The following is a 14,671-nucleotide window of genomic DNA, read 5'->3' as shown; positions in this document are numbered from 1 at the left end:
CACATCAGAGTGGGGCTGAAAGGAGGCTGGGAGGGAGGGACCCTGCCTTTGGCTGGGCAGACAATGCCCCATGAAAAAGGCTCCTCATTCAAAAGGGGTCTCCAGCAAACGGGGCAGACTGCTGGGGATCACTGTTACAGACAGGTAGAATGGGAATTAGCCAGGCTTAATGACACCTCTGGATGTCTGCTTGTGACTGTTCCTCTAATCCAGTCTCTGTCAAGTACCCTCAGATGGTTTACAGCATTTCTGTGTGAGCAAAAGTTTGCCTGCTTTGGAAATTAAAAATTGTGTACAGAAAAAAAAGAGATTTTAAAACAAAAAAAAATTCTGTGCAAAAAAAAATCATCATCATTTATATCTTAAATATTCTAGTTCATAAATATATATATATATATATATGTAAAATATATATATTTTATGTATGTTTAGTTTGTAAGTTTTTTGCCCTTCCACTTTTACACCATGAAATACGTGGTTTATAAATTCAGATAACAGAGTGGTGAGCAGTCACAAAATACATGTCCCCTAATGCAAAAAATCTTCACAATTTAAAAAATATATATGTGTATATATATGTTTTTGTAGCTCTCAGTCACACATCACTCTCAAAGCCAGTACATGCAGTCTAACAAAACAGATTCTGTGTTGTGAAAGAATGTGCCTGCTCTGGTGCTACCAAGTAAATAATATTTGTGAGCCATATCCAGATTCTGAACACATTTTTGGAGAATGTTTTCTCTCCAAACCTGCTGTAGCAAGTACATAAGAACACAGCATTGCTGATTTTTGAAGATACTTGCTAATAATTACACCAGCCTGTGTGGACAGTTTCTTAAGCCTGACATTTAGACAGTGGCTGTTTTTATCAGTATCAACAACATTATGAAAGAGCTTTCCTTTCTGGATCTGCACAATAATCACCAGGTTTATAAAATAATAGATTTTTTACTCAATTTTAAGTACAAAATAAATGTGGCTGACAGAAGATGGCTTTTTTGCCCTAAGCTGGTGAACTCACTGGAATTTCTGCAGGAAGTTTGTCCTCTAGGAGCTGCCATGAAAGCTGGGAATATGTGTTAGTCTGTAGGGTTTAGTTGTTGGTTTTTATCAGTCTCATTCTAGGGATCTCTTTCTAGGATATTTCATTTAAAGTAGCAGTCTGTTCTTAGAAGCTCAAGCTAAGTCTAGAGATAAGAGGAGAGATAAGGAAGCCAAATCCATAATAGCCTTTCTTGCATTTCTTAATAAGTTATTCAAATTTGATGACAAAAAGAATACGAAAAATACAAAGAATTGTGAACAAAGAATATATTCAAATTTCCTTAATTTCTAATATTTTCTTTTCCTAAGTTTAACAAATCAAGAAAATAAACCATATTAAATACTTTGTAGCTGTGTGTCTAATTCAATACTGTGTTCTAGCAGATGTTTTGTTCAAATAAGTGTGCCCTGCTAATATTTGTTTGGTATGATTTTTTCCCCACAGTTTTAATGTGAATCCTTCTGGCTCTGAGGATCTCAGGAAAAAAACGGTGAGTTATGAAATGTCATAGAAAGCCATCAGTAAATGCCAGCTAATTGATACTTGTGTAAGCTAATAAGCTTTTGTTCTTTTTTGACCTCTTATATGGAAATGTTGGGGTTTTTCTTTTTCTTTTGACATATCCAGAAAACCTAAGTAGAAAAGGCTTAATGTAAATTTGGAAATAAAGAAGAGTTTTTCACTCAGTATGGAGTTTGGCTGTGACATGTTGAAGAAGGAAATATTTAGTTCTTTGCACAAAAAGTAAAAAACTCCCAAAACGTGAATTTAGGAGTGGTTTAGATGACTCTAGAGAAGTAATGGTCAGGTGAGGAACTCTGCATAAGGCAGTGATTTATTACTTGACCAGACAGCAGCTTACTATCACTATAATCAGAGACTTGAGGACAGTCTTTAGAAGGCAGATCAAAATTAAAATTATTGCCTGATATATGGTAGGATTAATAATACATATAATAAATGAATGGATGAAAACACTAAAAAATACAAATACTAGAAGGTATTATTCAAAAAGCTCTTGTTTCTAAAAGTACTGAGAATAAATTGTGTACTAAGAAGAGACAAAAAATAATCCACAGAGTGCCTGGACAGTGTCTTTGTTTGAAGGAAAATGTGGTCTTACTAGAATTTATTCTGTGAATAGATGGCATCTTTAAAAGTGGGTTTGTTTTCAATCTCTAAAATATATAGAAAACAAGTTTCACAAGCAAATATGACTTTGTACTGTTTGTTTTCTGCTGGTTTATGTAAATGATTTGTAATAACATTTGATGTTATTGTAAATGCCCAAGTTTTTATAATGTAAGTAGCTGGTGGGAGATGTCAGAGTATTTGAAGGCTGCCTTTGATCAGATAGTAAACTGAATTCTACCAGGCAGTTACTTAATCTCTGACAAAAAGAGACATCAAAAAATTGATTTAACTTAGCAGCCATTGTCTGTAAAGTAACCATAATTACAGTTTCTATGTGCTTGCAAATGTACTACTGCAAATCATGTAATTTATTGCTGGTAAAAGCATCGGTTTAATTCTTTTAAGAAATAAGATGTGAATTGTTTTATTTAAAGGATTTAAAGGTGATAAAAGAAATCCTTGATGATTTTTCTTTTGGAATACCAGCCACCCTAAATGTCTGTTATAGGATTATGAGGTGGTGCTCATTTAATGCAAAATACAAATTAGGTGGGGAAGAAACTCTATCTCAACCATAGTTTTGAATGAAACCATTTGAATTTCTTTTTAAATATTCAGGATTGCTTTCTAAGGTGTTTGAAGTAATTTATTATTAGATTCTGTAATATTAGCCCTCACCAAGTTATTACATTTCTTCCTTGTGCATATTATTTAGTAATTATGTTTGTATGTCTTCTCCTCTGATGCCAACACCTGTCTCTGCAGGCAGTGTTTAAATGGGAGCAGTAGCCAGTTGAAAGGGCAGCGTGAGCTCTTTAAGGCCTAATTAAGAACTGAAAGGAAGATGAAGTCGTGTAGGACAAAAGATGTGAAAGTAGCTTAGATGACATTCCCAGAGCAGAATTCCTCATTAGAACAATGAGGAGATGATCAGGGATTGCCAGGCCTTCATTTTATCTGTCCTTTCCTGTGGCTGGCAGTATGTACCCCAACAGGGTTTTGTAGCTGAGACAATCATTCTTTGCATGGCTTGTGTAGAATCTTTTATTTTCCCTTAATAATTCATTATAAGATTGTTCTTATGCATTAAAACTGTGGTGTCTATTTTTGTAAAGAAATAAGTGTTCCTTATACATTTAAATATTACCTACTGGCTCAAGCTGAACATTCCAAATCTTCTTAATTTTAACAATATTAATTTCTAAATGCTAGCATACTACTGCTAGAATTTCCTTGCATAATTAAGACATGTATGGAGCATGTGTATGATAAAACATCTTTAAAGCATATATATTACACACAATTTTCCAGTAAACTTGGTTGCATAATTAAAGTCATCATTGCACTTTTATTACTGTTCCTTTGCCAAATCAGAAAATTAGGCAAACCTTATATTTCAGGCATGTAAGTCTTCATGGTATTTTCTCCAGTGTGTAGAAAAATTTAGCAAAGAGAATAAAATTCAATAAAGAGAAAGTTTTACTTCCTTCTTGTAGAAGAAAATGTGCTAAGAATATGACCTCAAAGTGAAGTTACTTTCTCTTCTATACTTGTTGAAAATGGATTGCTAACCAATTTATAAATTTCATCAGGTTAGCCATTTTAATAAAGTGGGAGTTACTGATTACTTACAATCCCTTAACTTGGTACATTTAAAATACTGAATATGCATCCATAAATGTGACATTTAATGTCTCTAGTGCAGAGAGAAACCCTTAAAAGCATATTTTTGAGAGCTACTGTTAGAGTATAATTGATGGAGAGAGCTGATCTGTCACACTTCAGCCTATTTGCAGGGCACCATCATTTTTAATTAGGTTCCTTCAAAAACTTTGGCCAGCTGCATATTTTAATGGGACGACATGTGCCAATGTGCAAATATGGAGCTGCGTGGAAAGAAAAGAATGGGGCATGGAAAAGGAATGAGTATGACTATTATGTGGTGTGCTTCTTAGCTGGGCAAGCTTTATAATTTTTAATGACATGCTTCTGCTGTAAACAAAAGCTGTGCCCTGTTAGAAGTGCAGGACTTTGTAGGTTCCATATCTCCTAAATGTTTTCATTTCTGAATGAGATGAAGCATACTGCTTAACATGTCTAACAGTGCTGATACTTTTATAAACCAACACACAAGAAGACATTCAAGTTTACAGTCTTTAGGATTACATGTTGTCCTTTTAAAGATGACTAATTTGTCTATCTCTGCTAATACCTGCACTTACTGAGTCATCAGAAATCATTACAGAAACAATTCTGTTTTCCCTACTGCTTTATTCTGGGCCTCTCCTGCTTTAAATCAAGGAAGGTCTTTTATAAGTACACATTTATTTCTGCCTTAAGTGCTCTGGTGCAAGTAAGATGTAACCTTTTACCTTCACCTGCAATTTAAAATTGAAAGTTTTATTATGTGATTCAGAAGCCAAGGCCTGGAGAACCACTGGTGACTACAAATATGAATGTGAAAGACAGATGAGGGCTGATGTCATTTAGAGCTGAGCAAATGCTTTGCTGTGATGCTCTCCAGAGGCAAAGACTCAGAGAAGTTACAGTAGGAGTTGAATTCTCAGGGCTCTTCTCTTGTTATTCCATAATTAAAGGGGTTGGTTACCCAAAATGGACCTGCCAGCTGTTGTTGTGGTTGCTGCTCATATGGTCACTAACTCTGACACATTGACTGTGTGTCCACCTCACTGAGAAGATTTTTTTCTGGGATGACAGAGTGGGAGATGCTCATCCAGCTGGGCTGCCCATCTCCAGTTGTCTGCTCCAATGGGGGGTGCTGCAGGGAAAAGCACTGCAGCAAACGGAGGTGTTGCTGAAAAAAATTGCTTTTCACATCAAGAGATGCACATGAGAAACACAAAAAGCAAAAACCAATTAATTTTCTGGAGACACTGAACTGCTTAATAAAATCTGGTGTTTTTCTACACTTACCTGCAGGAAGGAAATCCTTTTGATGCCACTGCAGGATACCGAAACCTCACTTATGAGGAGGTTCTGCAGGAGCTGGTGAAACACAAGGAGCAGCTGAAGAAGAAGGACAGCCACATCCGTGAGCTGGAGGATTACATTGACAATCTGCTGGTGCGAGTGATGGAGGAGACCCCCAGTATTCTCAGAGTGCCATACGAACCTTCTCGGAAAGCTGGCAAATTTTCCAAAAGCTGAGATAGTGCTGCTTTCTGCTGAATGCATTAGTGGAAGGAGATCACACTTAAATATTTTGTCTTCTCTTCATTCCTTTTCTCCTAAGAAATTCCAGCAAAATGGGGAGGAGGGACAATGGCGTGGTTGTTTTTTTTTTTTTTTAATCCAAACACTAGCAGAGGCTGCCAAAATTTGTTTTATGTTAGATTATTTAGGTAGCTTTTTTTTTGTTTCTGAAAATACATTTAGGTACAAAATACTTTAAAATAGAGTTAATGATACATAATAAATATGTCCATGCAGTTTATATAATAGCTTAGTGTTCACCATGTGGCAGTTTCAACAGAGAAGCCTGTGCTGTTATGAATGTTTTCTTGAATGATTATTGGTATTAGGCAAATATATTGTTCTTTTTTTACAGCATGCCATCAAGACCACTGTTTTCAATCCAGTGTAGTACTCTACTAAACCTAAGTGTGGTTTGTTGCAATGGAATGTGGTCCTGCACATATTAGAGGAAAACAGTGATGCACAACCAATCCTTGCAGAGTGAATGCTGTATTCTAGACAATGTGCTTTTTATATAACAATGTAAAAAAAACCCCGTGCCATTTCTGTCATGGCACATGCTGGAACCAGTTATTTTACACTTAAATGCTGAATTTTGTGTATAATGAGTGAACTTTGGTAGTGAGCTCATGGCATAAAGTTGTTTTGAGGATCTTTTTGTATGAAGTTACTGCATGCCTTTTTCATGTGTTAAAAGTACTTTGAACAGTATTCACAGAGTCAGAGGTACAACTGGAGAACTCAAGTATGGAATAAAGAAATAAATACTTCTCTTCAGTCAAAGTCTACTGCCATGAAAATGTAGCAGAAATGGAGAGGCTGACTTAAATAGACACGATAAATCAATTTAAGGTTGAGTTTTACATGATATATGTGTCTTAACTTTTTAAATCTTATGACAGCAAAGTATATGCCTTTAGAGATAGGCCATGTTGCTTAAACACATAGAGAGTACTTAGGCTTTTCATTAACAATGTCTGTATTCCATGTAAATAGTTCTAAAAGTCAGTTCTCACTGAGGAAAATGAAAGAAGAATGTAGTAAATATCTTCCTGATCATTTAATAATTGTTTGTAAAATGATGTATGAAAAAGGTATCTGTTATTCAATGAATTGGAAAAATATAGTGATGAAGGTATAATGGGAAAATACTGTAGAAGAACCCTCAAAATATTAAGATGAATAGATTTTAACTTTAATTTCCTTAATAAGAGTCTGACTTAGATTTTCTGTTGCTGTGAAACAGTAAAGTGTTATTTTAAACATGTACAGAGAATATTTTAGCTTTGGATTTAAGATAATTGTCTTTTCCTGTCTTTCTGCACCCGATCTGTTGGGTTTTTTACAGAAACATGACATGGCTGCTGCTGCTGAGGTGACCAAAAAACCTTGAAATTAAATTCCAGTTTTTGTTGTTGTTGTTGTTGTAAAAGATTTTAATTAATTTTCATTTTTAAAACTGCAGAAATTGGTAATATCTTGAATACTTACATGTGGAAGGTTTGAGAAAGTTCTGTCTGACTGCTTTTGATGTCATTAGTATTGTAGGACAGCACAGAAGTATTCTAGCTACAAAAAAAAACTTCTTTGTACAAATATTCTCAGATTTCATTTACTTATTTTTGACTTTTTCTCCTTTATTCTCCTCTTTTATTTAGCAACTACCTCCCAATCCCCATTTAGCACTGTCCCTAAAACTGTGTGCAGCCAGAATTCCCAAGCCACCAGTGGGATCCCTTCATGTGGATCCCTGTGCCTGGATGGATCCTGAGAGGTGCCAGCCCTGCCCAGCTGTAGAGCTCTGCATTTGTGTTTTGTAGTGCAGAAATCCATCCCACACCAGGCAGTCTCTCTCTTGTCAGCCTGAGGATGTATCAAGTTTGGTACCTCAGAAACCACGTGAATGTTCTTTTGACCCACTTAAGATCTCGATGACTGTAAATTTGTTGTAATATATTCAAAGTGCCAAAGGTTATGTACTAGTTCATGGTATGGTTGCTGATAGAAGTTGGGGTTTACACTCAATTAGATTTTCATTTTCTGATTACACCAGGATGTGTTTCAGTTACTCAGTATTTCCATAAACGTTCTTAAACATTTTCAAATGCTTGGCTGAAGCCAGTGGTTTTCTCCTGTTGTTGACTGGGAAATGTTCTGCAATAGTTTTGAATTCCACTAATTTTCAGCTAACTGGTATGAGACCATCTCTAGTATCCACAGTGCTTAAATCACCCACACCAGTGAGGATTAACAACTGCACTCACCAGAGAATGTGCTCCCGTGACTTCTCACATGCAAGCCAACTTATAATTATTAAAATGAAACTCTACTATATTTAGCACCTCTGAAATCACTTCTTTTAGAATGTAAATGTAGAATATCAAACTGCATAATTGACTAAAAGCAGATCATTTGACATATTTGCATACCAAGAACGATAAGCAGATTAAAGGTAGCGAAAAGATCAATTTTTGTGCATTAGTGAAGAAATTTAGTGAAGCTTTGAATGTGCTATCTAGTCTTTATCTGATCTCTGGTGAATAAAAGCACCTTTTGTTTCTAAAAATTTGTCAAGAAAGAGGAGAGAACAACAAATGCAATTTAGGAAAAGGTAAAGTTGCTGAGAGGCAGAATGGGACATTAAAATTATGAAGATATTTTTATAGAGTTTATAGGTAAAAATACAGGCTACTTTTGGAGCAATTCTTGAAAGATTACATGCACAACATTTTCTGCTTAGAAAGAAAATTTTGACATTTTCCTATATTCTGATATTATTTTTAAAAAGCATCTTTACCCCACATGTATTTTTTGAACCATGCAGCTTTCAAATGAAAACTTCTCATACAGAGTAATTTGTATGTTGAAAACAAAGGAAGTTCTCTTTTTCCCATAGGATAAAATTGTAGACTTTCTTGCAGATCATTTTAAACCCATAAAAACTTGCCACTTGTGGTCAGTCTTTCTTGCCCTTTGAAATATAGGGATGAAAATTTTGAACATCTCCACATTACTTTGATATTTTCTCTCCTAAATTAGCAAAAGAGTTCACCCATGCATGCACTATATTTTGAAATTATCCTTTGAAACAGCTCTGCCATGTATTTTGCTTACTTAAAAGGACAAATATGAAGGCCATACTTAAATGTTGTAAGTCAGAAATGTAAACTCTCTGCCATTCAAGAGGGATGTTTAATATTTATGTATGTTACCTCTTGCTGCTGTATTTTAAGTTTAGCTTGGTTTTCCACCTCCTAATGAATGTAGCATTCTCCCTAGATTATAACTGCATTTATTGCTGTTGGCTCTGTGTCAAGAACTATTTGTAATTTTCCAGCTGTGGAAATGCTGCCTTGTATTTAGAAAGGTTTCATGATTTGGGGACCTGAAAATCATGCTCATTAGATACTAGCCTGCATTTCTTTCTGTACAGGATGCCCTTTCTTGGATGCATCTTAAAACAAACAGAACTGCTGTCTTAATGTGTTTACTGCTGCACTGGGGGTTTATTTATGCTTCCAGCTTTAAAGAAAGATTATTGTCCTTACATCAAGTATGTAAAGTGAGCTGATGCTTTCTGCTCTTTGTACCATTGCTGTTGTTGATATGATAGAGGTGTTAGCTGGGCTTTTACAATGGTGAATTTAGAGCATGTTGACTAACTTGCCCTTCTTTGAAGTACTTGCTGAAGGATTATAGCTCTGCTGTGTTCATGATGCTAGATTTAAGGGTCTGTCAGCACTTTCGGTAGGAAACCCTATTTTCAGGGATTTGTAACTTAAAATGTCAATACAGTCACTGGAAGTATTTAATATGCAATAGGTAGCACTTTAATCTGTTTATGAAGGGGTTTGAGATTTGTTTCTGTTGAAAAGGTCACAGTCTTCTAAAGCATGGTGGGCATTTGCTTTATCTTTTATAATTTCTATGTTGAGGAAGCCACTGTATGTTACAAGTGGTCAAGCCATTCCTATTCATCTTAGAAGCTTCCAGATGTATTACAGTGTATTATAAAAAGCTGAAGATCCAGGTTATATAGGAAATCTGTAAAAGATAGGATCTCTACTTATAACTTAAGGGTTTTATTTTGTCTTGTGCATCAGTGGTAGTTTGTCTACATTTAATAATGGTACAGAATCATAACTATATGCACTTGTGAGAACTATAAACTTAGAATGCATGAAAAACTTTATTTTTGTTCCATTATTGCAATTTCAGATCCTTTAATTTGATGAAAATGTTATCTTAATATTTTAATTTCTGTTCATTAAATAAATATTGCATGTCCAACACTAATAAAGCACCACAATGCACTACTGCAGTATTTATTGAATTGTGACATTAATCTGTGTTATGCAAAGCATGTGACTCCTCAACTACATGGTGTTAAGGCTCTCAGACCACAGAGAGGGGTATTTCCTTAGGGGCAGCTCTAAATGTTTATCCCAGATGTTTGCAGGGTAGCCATTAAGTGAAATCTCTTCAGTAGTGTCCAGAACTTCGAATTAGTGAAAAAAATTGTGCATTCTTAAATGTCCTAATCTGTATTTCTTTTTTAGTATGGTATCTGCAAACCCTTTAAATGCACTATTTCTCTGATGCCCTGGCTGTGTAAATATTACCAGGAGATCTTTGGCACTGCAGGCCAGAGCAGCATTTAGCATGAGAACAAACACTGCAAATTCTGATATGGAGAACATGACACATATTTCTCTTAACACTCGACAGAATAAAAACCCAGCCAGAATTACAGAAAACTGAAGCATCCTCCCCCATCACCCAGACGTACTTTTTTCAATGATCCCACAAGTTTTTTCTCCTTTTCCATGAAGCAGCAAAACAGCAAAGTCTTTCCCCTGACAACAGGAGGTTTTCTGGATGGGGAGGAGGTTTGGAGAGCAGTCCTGGCTTGGGAGAGGAACCTTGTGAATCTTCCACCCAGTTTCTTGGAGTTTTGAATTCCACGGGGATGTGATTCCTCACAGTTCATTTTCCCTGTGAGCATGTCCTTTGTCAATACATCTGTGGACTTGGAAGGCTTAAAAAGGCTTCATCTCTTAGAGGTGTCCATGAAGTGTGGTGGTTGTGGGAAATCACAGCCAGTTTGTGAGCTGTCCATGGACTTCCACGGGTGCTGTTACACAGATCCCATCAGCTGTGTCTCCCCATGGCTCACAGGTTTTGCAACTGTCCTGGTGTGTGAGAGCTGAGGAGCAAGGACAGGAGGGGAAAGCACCACACTGCCTGTTAAAAAGCAGTTTCCATCTGTAATTCACATCTGGTAACTAATCTCAGCTCCTGTGCCCCTTTGAAAAGGGAGCCACACCATTTCCCTCCCTCAGAGCCATAATGTTTGTTAGCTGATACCAGCCACAATCCTGTTGATGATATGAGAGCCCAACTGGATTAAACAGCTTCCAGTTTCCTCTGCATGAAGTTGTCTTTGCAGTTGTCATTACTAACCATCTCAACCCCCTCATAAATGTTTTCAAGGATATTTTAGATATAGTTTAGCAGTTAAAGAATTATTGAAATTGGATGTAAACTAGAAGTATCATTGAGGACAATTCTCTCTCCAGTTGCACTTACTGAAGTTTATTTTTTATGGAACCACAGAATAAAACTCAGGATTTCATTTCCCTATTTTGATTTGTTTTTATGGGAGTGTTGTGCAAGTTCTGGCTGCAGCTCACTTGGGATATTTTGCCCTTTTGTGTAACACTGGGCATGTTTGTAAAGTTATAAATAATGATGATTAAAAAATGGATCTCTTTTTCTGGATTAATTAATTAGAAGTTGGATTGTTTTGTTGGGTTGTTTTGTAATAGTGCCATTTTGTAAGAGATAGGAATAAGACTATCTGCTAAAGGAAGCTGTTTTTTCTGTACTACTTATTGAGTAATTATGAGAGAAGGCTACCACACTGAGTGCAGCCCAGCCTGGAAACTGTGTGGCATTGATTGTGTAATGTTTATATAAATATCAGTATTTTCAGTGCTGGAAGCCAGTGGCTATTACATGGGGATTATTGCAATGTATTTATAATGTGTTTTTACAGCATTTAGTCATGTAGATCAGTCTTTGATAAATGGATGATGATTTAGGACAGAAAAGTACCCTCCATGGCTAAACACTGACATGTTTATACTTTAAAAGTAAGCAGCTTAAAAAGGTTTTAGGGCCATGCAGTGTTTAAATGAAGCTGAATACTAAAAAGGGGAGAAACTTTGTGGGATGTATTTTGTTTGTTTCAGCCCAAACAGTGTCTGCTGTGTGACATGCAGGGAATGAGTAGAAGCAACACTGGGGAGATTCCATTGCTGGGATCCAAAAAACCCAACAACAATAAAAGGTTAGTAGGACTAGGAGCCTGATTTTAAGGGATCTACATGCCCAGCATGAGCAGGTTATATTGATAGTAGGAAGAGGTAACACAGCATCTCGTACTAACAAGATTATTGGCAGGGTGAAAACCACCAAAAAGTGGGAATTTATCAGAGGGATGAATTCTCAAAGTTTTAGGTGTGGGGCAGGTGTTGGGCAGGAGCAGTGCTGTCACTTCTGCTTTTTCAGCCCTGCTGACACTTGGTATTAAATTCAGGGATTGAACAAACCACATTCCTAAGAAAGTTAGGAAGTGTCTGAGGAAACTTGGGCTATGCTGCGTGTGGCTGGCCAGGTTTCCTCTGCTGTTACTTGAAGTGGGTGTCTGGCTCAGGGTCCTGTGGAGTGGCCAAAATGTGTCACATCACCTCCTCTAAATCATTCATCTGGGGCCTTCCGAGGTGCTGAGTGTCTCCTTCTCCGATAACTTGCTGCTCACATTATGAATTCCTTGAAAATTGACTCCCTGGGACATCTTTACAGGAGACATCAAGGGTCTCCATTTAAATTTAATGAATACTGTGTAATTTGCCAAGGACTTCTACAATGCATGAGGAAAATCTGCCTCTCTGAGACCAGAGCTTTGCCAAAATAATGGCAGCTTAATTGCATCCTTTAAAAGCAACTGCTGACTCTCCAGCTATGAGTATTTTCCATTTCCTAATAAAATGTTTTCCCATTAAAGCAGCTTATTTCATTAACTTATAATTCATAGCTTAAATATGCTTATATTTTGCTAATTGTAGATTACTTAGTTCTTATTTTTAAGGAACACTGAAGCACAAAATACAAAATGTCAGGGTTTTTTATAAAGAAAAGTCTTGCCTTGTGCATAGCAATTGCATTTGGATAAGCATTTTAAATATGCTATTTTTAAGGAGTTTTTACATGCTATTTTAAACTGAATAATTAAACTTCTATAACAAGAAACAATTTGAAGTGTTCATGCAATTTATAGTTTTAATTCCTTTATAGATATGTGTTCCAATATTTTATAGTTATGATTGAAAAGCTACCACAGTTACCTATTTTAAATTGTCAGGATATATTGTGAGACTTCAAATTATTCTTTTCCAAAGTACACAAAGCCAAAGTATCTGATATACTCTTTTTTGTTTGTGTAAAAGTTAAAAGTGAACTCTGGGAGAAGTAAGATTTTCCTTAAAAATTCATACAAATCTTTGTGTTGAACTGCAGCGCAGCTCGATTTGGGTGTGTAGCTTCAGTCACTCCTTTATCCAACAGGATAACATCAAATTTACTTTTTTTTCATAATAACTCAAGGACAAGAGAGTAGGAATGTGTCTGCAGCAGGCAGTGGGTGCTACTTGTAAGGACCAAGTTATAAAATGTGGATGCTTTGTGAGATGTGGTCTTGGCTTTTTGATGGCACGTGAATACCAGGCTTGCTTATATTTCCAGGATCCAGATAGAAAACTTCCTATTTTCTGATATTTTCAGATTTTAAAACTTTTATGAATTTTTTTCTTAGTGGCCAGATTATATTTGGCTACAATGCATGTAACATTTCACTTGATTAATGTGACTGCAGTTTGAGACCCTCTTGTAATTGGCCTCATAATCCACACACAGAGTACTGTGAAATAGTGTGAATTTGAGGTTGAGGGACTGATGAAAGGAACATCCATCAATAGTGGGGAGAAATGAACTAATCCTAATTAAAAGCAAAAGAATTTTGTGATCTGAGTTGAGATTCAGTTGGTGGATACTGAAGAGTAGTTTTCCTGGTAAGTATTTTTATTATAACTGTCCAGTATAATTGCTTTGGAAAAAAACTCCTCAGTTGTGCTTAATGGCATAAACTTTATTAGCTTTTTAGAAACCAAATATTCAATAAGGGTCTTTTACTTAACCTTTGTTTCATTGGATATGATTTCAGAGGGTTTAAGCAGAATTTTATTGCTGGAGTTGATCAGCACAGTTCTATTTGCTGACAGGCTCATGGTTATTCTTTTATCTGTTTCAGGATTTTCTGTTTAGCTTTAAGTGCCGAGCATTTCACCACAGTCTATTTCGAGCATTATTTAAAACTCGTTCCAGTTCTCCTCATCCCTACACACGCCCATGTGTTAAACTACTCCAGAAACTGGCTCAGCTCTGACCGTATTTGGAGGCTGTTCCTCCTCTCTGCTCTTGGGCTGGTTTGGACGGGGACTTTTGGTCTAAAGTAACAAATGAAATATGTGACAAGAGCTGACTGCCAAGACCGGGATCAAAGCAAGTTTCTGAGGAGCTCACTGGAAAACTATCCTGAACTTTGGAAGGATGACTCAAAGCCACGTTCTAAACAGAGAAAACCACAGTGAAATAAATGGCAAGGTGAGAACAGATTTCTTGAATAAGGTATGTGTCCCCCTAAGACCAGAAAGTCGCTTTAGTGTTAGGGGAAAGGAAGCAAATCAGCAGATGAATTTGAAATATCAGTCATGATGGGTTGCTCAGGATGTTCTTTGTCTGCAAGCCCACAAATCTTTGCAATTCCTGTCTGAGTTTACTACACAGAAGTGTGTTAGCCAGAGAGCATTCACAATGAAAGGTAATATTTGCTGGTCATGTCATGTGGGACATCACTGACTTGTTTAAAAAGTTGCCAGATCTGAGGGCGTGTTCTGTTAAATTCACACAGTGTCTTCCTCATCTGACTTATGACTGTGAGAACATTCAGCTCTGATTCATTAGTTTTAGGCAGCTCATGTGAATAAAGAGGAGACCTGAATAAGGAGGATTTCCCTGAATCCTTCACAGAAACATGTAGACTTGCAAAAAACAGCTGCTGTAACTGAGGAGAAGGCTGTGCTTTGTGGTTGAATGTGTGTTTAAAAAAGCTGGCATTGGAAAAAAGAGAAGAATTCTGTGAGAAACCTAAGCCTC

The 14,671-nt window shown here is 36.5% G+C and overlaps 1 protein-coding gene across 1 annotated transcript in view; it reads left to right on the top strand.

The window, feature by feature from the left end:
* The window catches only part of RAB11FIP2 (RAB11 family interacting protein 2), a 32,540-nt gene extending 22,847 nt beyond the window's left edge, over positions 1-9,693 (top strand). Inside the window, exons 4-5 of the mRNA XM_084210322.1 lie at positions 1,490-1,535; positions 5,120-9,693. Of these exons, the coding sequence (XP_084066448.1) occupies positions 1,490-1,535; positions 5,120-5,347 (274 nt within the window). The 3' untranslated portion in view covers positions 5,348-9,693. The remainder of the gene's footprint in view (positions 1-1,489; positions 1,536-5,119) is intronic.
* Positions 9,694-14,671: the final 4,978 nt, after the last annotated feature.

This window comes from Fringilla coelebs, assembly GCF_963513975.1.
Source record: "Fringilla coelebs genome assembly, chromosome: 8".
NCBI classification, from domain to species: domain Eukaryota; kingdom Metazoa; phylum Chordata; class Aves; order Passeriformes; family Fringillidae; genus Fringilla; species Fringilla coelebs.
The sequence above is the reverse complement of the archived record's forward strand: the minus strand, read 5'-3'. Positions and strand labels throughout refer to the sequence as shown.